Source organism: Lactuca virosa, chromosome 8 (assembly GCF_052849685.1).
Source record: "Lactuca virosa cultivar CGN04683 chromosome 8, Lactuca_virosa_CGN04683_v6, whole genome shotgun sequence".
NCBI classification, from domain to species: domain Eukaryota; kingdom Viridiplantae; phylum Streptophyta; class Magnoliopsida; order Asterales; family Asteraceae; genus Lactuca; species Lactuca virosa.
In genome coordinates, this window is record NC_136433.1 from 72,239,331 (window position 1) to 72,245,892 (window position 6,562).

At 42.5% G+C, this 6,562-nt stretch overlaps 1 protein-coding gene across 1 annotated transcript; it reads right to left on the reverse strand.

Moving 5' to 3' along the window:
• Window positions 1–851: 851 nt before the first annotated feature.
• LOC145130487 (uncharacterized) lies at window positions 852–1,388 on the reverse strand. Its single transcript, XM_079065277.1, has one exon. It carries the CDS (start codon window positions 1,386–1,388, stop codon window positions 852–854), a length of 537 nt encoding a protein of 178 aa, XP_078921403.1.
• Between the last annotated feature and the right edge of the window lie 5,174 nt (window positions 1,389–6,562).

A 6,562-nucleotide genomic window follows, 5' to 3' on the forward strand; every position in this document is an offset into this window, starting at 1 on the left:
TGTGCCTAATACGACCATGCCACAAGCATGCTTTGTCTACACCATTAGACGAATCAATATGGAATACACTCTTGCCTAAGTTATCAACACATGTCACAGTTTCATACACACCATTACAAGGTAAGGTTTTGAAATAAAACAACCATTTTTATAAACCAAAATAGAGCCATTGTCATTATCAAATATATATCTAAAACCTTGTCTGAGCAATGCATGAAACGAAATAATGTTTCTTGTCATTTCTGACGAATAATAGCAATTAATCAAATCTACCCAGATACCACTATCAAGAACAAGTCCATACGTCCCAATACTGTTAATAGGTGAAAAATGCATATTCCCCATGATCAGGTTGAGCCTTCCATGCTCCACTCCCTTACTTTATTTTATCCCTTGCATATCAGAACAAATGTGAAAACCATATCATGTATCAAGGACCCAAGAATGAGAAAGTTGTGTGTTATTGATTTAAATAGTATATGTATCTGATGAGGAGCCATATGGCTTAATCTTCCCCTATTTCAACTCTTGAAGGTACTTTGGGCAGCTTCTTCTCCAATTCCCTTTGTCTCCAGAATGAAAGCAAGTGACCGAATCACTAACATCAGGAACATCAAAGTTGGGCTTTGTCTTTGACCCACTGCTAGACACTCCAGTATGGGACTTGCCCTTCAAGTTTGATTGGGAGGAAGCCTTCCTCTTCTTTCATCTGTTCTAACCAATGTCCAGGAAAGGGGCACTTGTCGTAAAAGGGACATGATTTTTCTTCATCCCTAATTTAGTAGTTTGTACAAATTGTGGAGTTGGGTCAATGTCGTCTCCGTGTTATTCAAATGATAAATTAGGATGAACTAATGATAACTGTGAGGCAAAGAGTTAAAGACCATATCAATGACAAACTCTGGGTCAAACGATACATTGAGCTTTTCCAACTGCTCCACATATCTCTCTATCATTTGCATGTGAGCGCAAACAGGGTCTCCTTCCTTCAACTTGCAAGTCATGTGAGATTTAACCACTTTATAGCGTTCTTGTCTCGCTTTCTTGTGAAACTTTTCAGTAAGATCAAGGCTCATTTCATATGGAAAATAGTCCTCGTAGAACTTCTGGAGTTCTAGCGTCATGGTAGCAACCATGATGCAATCGACCTTAGTGGCGTTGTCATGATGTTTGTTGTAGAAAGCGATTTCACCAAGAGTTGCAGTTGTTTCATGGATTTCAACAAGAGGCTTGTCGAGAACATACTCTTTATTCTTGTATCGAAGAACCATATTCAGATTTCTCATCCATTCCATGTAGTTTAGACCGGTTAGCTTCTCTTGACAGAATCGACAAGAGAGTGAAGTTGGAGTTTTGGTTGGAGGTTTGAGCAACAGGACCATCACCATTTCCAGACATCTATAACAAGAGAGATAGTTTTAGTTAGTTGATAAATCCTGAATATTTTAACCCAATTTAATATTCAAGGCTGGGATCCAAAATACAATCTGAAATTAAGAAGTGGGATGTCGTAATCTAATTACGAATTTATTATGGTAGGTAAAACGATTCACCAATTTCAGTCTTATGAAATTCCTAGATCATTTGAGATTCATTGAATCATATCAATGGCATGTTTAATCTCGGATTATGCTCTTCAATTTTGTTACTGGGATACCGAGAATCACAAACAAAATATGAATAACCACGCAAATCCGCTCGTCAACCTCAATGTCATTTATCATCTCAAATTGTGTCGGTAAACCACACACACTCCATCAATAATGATAATTTTCGAGTTGTTCCATCATCTCAACTTTATAGCCCTAAATTTGTGTGGCGGTTAGCCATGCACGCTCCACTAACGACTCATAAAGAATGATGTGCGTTTTCATGGATTACCATACATTTCACATTTTTCCTAAATTAGCTAAAGAGGGATTTCAAAAGAAGATGCTAGTAATTTATACTGAAACATCCCAAAAATCACGACCAGAAATTTAATTTTTAAATCATTGAATAAACCATAGTTATTAAAATCATCTTATCAAAACAAAGACCAAATTATCTCAAAATATCTTAATCAGTATATCCATGCCAAAACACATGTCAAATATATCAGAGTAACATCCCAGGCTAAACATCATGGTGTGTGCAATGCAGTCATCCCAAGCTTTTTCATTTGCTACTGGAGATACTTGAAACCAAAACTGAAAACTATAAGCACGAAACTTAGTGAGTCTCCCCCAACTACCACATACCATAAACATAACATGCAACTAGTAGATATGGGCCCCGCCCACACTCGGATAACGGGCCCCGCCCACGCTTAGTGAGATACAGGCCTCGCCCACACTTAGCTATCTAGGAGATACGGGCCCCGCCCACACTCGGCTATTTAAGAGATATTGGCCTCGTCCACACTCGGCTAATAGTGAGATTCAGGCCCCGCCCACACTCAGCTAACTAAGATCACATACAAGTATCACACAGACAATAAGTATAACTAAATCTCCCAATCCATTCCATATACATACTCAAATAATGCTAAGATACGATCCCTGCCCACACTTAGCTACTAATCAGCACACATAGCATACACGAGCCGACATTGGTGCCTTAGACCCGTTCAATCCAGGAGGAAATTCACCTTAAATGTCGGATGATAGCTGAAACGTCTCTGCCCGGAATCAACTCTACTCTCTCCTTGAACCAAACCAACCCCTTAGATACCATTTCATGCTCATAACCCTTTAGGGTCAACTATGTTCAAAGTCAAGTCTAGGTCAAAGTCAAAGTCAACGCTCTGAGTTGAATCAATTCGCCGAGTTTACTCCCCAACTTACCGAGTTCCCATAAATCACAGAATCGTGAAATCACGATCCAACTCGTTGAGTTTTCCTCCAACTCGCCAAGTTCCTAATTCTTAACAGAATCAGGACTTTCCCAGTACAACTCGTCGAGTTCCCTTGTGCAATCATAGAGTTCCTTCCTTTTCAACAGAAACGGGAACTTTCCAAACCAACTCGCCGAGTTCCCTTATGGACTCGTCGAGTTCATCAGTCTGTCAACCTTTCTTATTGCATTAAGCCCTTATTCTTCAAATCCAAGACTCATATTCCAGATCTAGACTGGAAATGCCTCTAGAAGGGTAAAGTTTCCAACTTTACCCATTAATACCTTTCCTAAATTGATTAAGCTGAAACCCTAACCCAAAAAGGTCAAGGTCTTAATCCGAACACCATCAAAGAAAAGAGTTAGACCATGAGATCATAGATCTGGACTCTAGGGACTAAGTGATCACATAAAGTCTTAAACTTTATCCCCATGCATGGCCATAGAAGCTTCAAAAGACATAAATGATGGTCTAAAGGTTGCATGGGACTTCATGGCCATAAAGTTGGCACCTTTATGCCATGAAAACCCCTTAAGGCCCTAGATCTGAAGTGTTCTTCACTTGGGACGTCCAAATCCCAAGAATCATATCATTTGGACCAAAATAAGCAAGGAACTTCAAAAATGGAGATCTAAATGACCAAAGCAAGGTTCAAGCTTTATACCAGCAAAATGTCGTGGATGAAACAAGGGTTCTGGATCTATAAACTCCTTTTTGTGTCCTCAAGCTTCTCCTTCTTCCAATGGCTTCAAAACACACACTAAAACACTTGAAATAGCTCACAAACACTCACAATAACATTAGGGTTTCGAGATTTAGCGTTTGGGACTTAGAGGCTGGAAATGAGGCCAACCTGAAAGGTGTAAGGTGCTAAAATAGGGTGAAACCCCCGGAAATTAGGGTTACATCCCTGTCGGCCTACTCGTCGAGTTGAGGCCTCCCAACTCGTCGAGTAGGTTACTTAAATTAGGCGGCCCTTATGATCTCTACTTGATGAGTTTGGGGCTCCCAACTCGTCGAGTTGCTCTATGAAGTGGAATAAATTTAAGTCAAATACATACCAGGAACCAGGCGTTACAATTCTCCCCCACTTGTCTCAGACTTCGTCCTCAAAGTCCGCTGCCTCAAATAGCTCTGGGTAATGCTCCCTCATCTCCTCCTAAGGATCCTAAGTCCACTCTGAGCCCTTACGATGCTGCCACTGCACCTTCACCAACTCTACCATCTTATTCCTCAGATCCTTCGTTTTCCTATCGAGGATGGCTACTTGTCTCTCGATGTAATTCAGGCGGTCGTCCACCTTAATATCCTCCAAAGGCACAACCGCAGAATCATCCACTAAGCACTTCTATAGTTGGGAGACATGAAAAGTACTGTGGATCTGACTAAGCTCGGCAGGCAGATCCAGACGGTAGGTTACCCGGCCCACCCGATCGAAAACTCTAAAAGGAGTGATGTACCTGGGGCCCAACTTGCCCCTCTTCCAGAACCGATTGACACCCTTCAATGGTGACACCTTCAGGAGAACCATATCTCCTACCTGAAACTCTAGGTCTGATTGGCGCTTGTCGGCATAGCTTTTCTGCCGACTCTGAGCTGTCTGGAGCCTGCTCCGGACCTATTGGATCTTCTCTGTGGTCTTGAGTACCACCTCAGTACTCCCCATAACTCTTTGGCCGACCTCACCCCAACATATTGGGTTCCTACACTTCCTCCCGTAGAGCGTCTCAATGGGAAGTCGATCTATGCTAGCGTGATAACTGTTGTGATACGAAAATTCCGCTAACGGAAGCTACGTATCCCAACTGCTGCCGAAATCCAATACACATGCGCGCAGGATGTCCTCGAGAGTCTGGATCCTCCTCTCACTCTACCCATCCGTCTGAAGGTGAAAAGTTGTGCTTAAGTGAAGACGAGTACCCATCTCGTCTTGAAACCGCTTCCAAAACTTGGAAGTGAAGAGGACATCTCGGTCTGACACAACCGACACCGACACTCCATGACGTACCGCCACCTTGCATACATAGATCTGGGCTAGCTTCTTAACCGATATACTCTCCTGGATCGGGATGTAATGAGCACTCTTGGTCAATCGATCCACGATGACCCAAATCGAATCCACTCCAGGTGCGGTCCTGGGAAGCTTCGTGATGTAATCCATAATGATATCTTCCCATTTCCACACGGGGATATCCAACGGCTACATCTTGCCGTGAGATCGATGGTGTTTGGCCTTGACTTTCCTACAAGTCAAGCACCGCTCCACATACCATGCTATGTCCCGCTTCATGCAGGGCCACCAATAATCAGATCGAAGATCCCGATACATCTTTGTCGCCTTGGGATGGATGGAGAATCTCGAATTGTGAGCCTCCTCCATCAGAACCTGGCATACACCGCCCCGGTAAGGAACCCAGACTCTACGATGCAGGGTCAAAAATCCACGGATGTCATAATCAAATGAAGACACCTGACCAATGATCCGCTCACACTTCCGGCTCTCCTCCTTCATACCCTCAACCTGAGCCTCCTGAATCCGCTCCAGCAGCAAAGTAATCACTGTCATCCTCAAGCATATATCTCGTATTGGAGCTGCAACCGCCTTACGGCTGAGAGCATCGGCCACAACATTGGCCTTCCCCGGGTGGTAGAGGATCTCACAATCTGTGACAACCCGATATTTCGAATCAATGTAATGACCTAAAAAGTCAAGAATTTGTAATCTCTTTTGATATAATGGAATTAGCGTCAAAAATAAAATGTTCAAAAGTCTCTATTGGGTTGCGTAGAATGATAAATATCGTATCAAGGGTTTCAGAAATATAAAGAACACTAAAATCCGAGTTATAACGAAGAAGTTATGACCAACCTATGATTCACAGCAAAACCGTCAATACGGTTAAACGTAAAACGCGAAGTTTTAATACAATAATTTTTAGCCTTAGGTATCTAAATGAAAATTGTAGATATCATTAAACCGTAAACGTACGTAAAAAGAACGTCCAAGTCTGACTTCGTATGAGGAAGTTATGATTTTTCCAAGTTCCGGATATAGCAGTAGACAGCTAAAAACTTGAAATAGAGATAGAGAGACTTTTGGCCGAAACAACCTAAATGAGAATCGAAGATCTCAACAATAGTAGTGCAACGGTAAAAAGTCTGACGAAAACGGAGTCGGATGAAGAAGTTATGGATTTATGACAGAATTTTCGTGTCCCGGCCTGTTAAATATAATTAATTAAAAATAAAGTCAAACTTAGCCGACGAAATCTAAACGAGAGTTGTAGAGTGTATTCTCACCTACGTGTGCATATATATAACGTCGAAAACGGAGCTCGTACGCGGAAGTTACGGATTTTACAAGTTCGAGACACAAAATCTGAGGCTGTCAGGCTGGCTACGACGTGGCACAAATGGTCACGACGTGGGACCATGACTGATGGGTTTTCAGGCTTGGCAGCAGACGTCTCGTCCATGGAAGGGGATAGGATCGACTCCACGACGTGGGCAACCCTTTTGCCACGACATGGGACCCAAAAATTGGGCTATAAATAGAGCTCAAAGGGTTCCGGGTTTCATTGCTCAATTCTCTTCTTTCTCGTGCCGAAGCTCTGCGTTTAAACCCTCGAAGCCATCCTGAAGCCCCGGTCTTCACATCCAAGTTCTGAAGGAAGGTTTTACACTCCC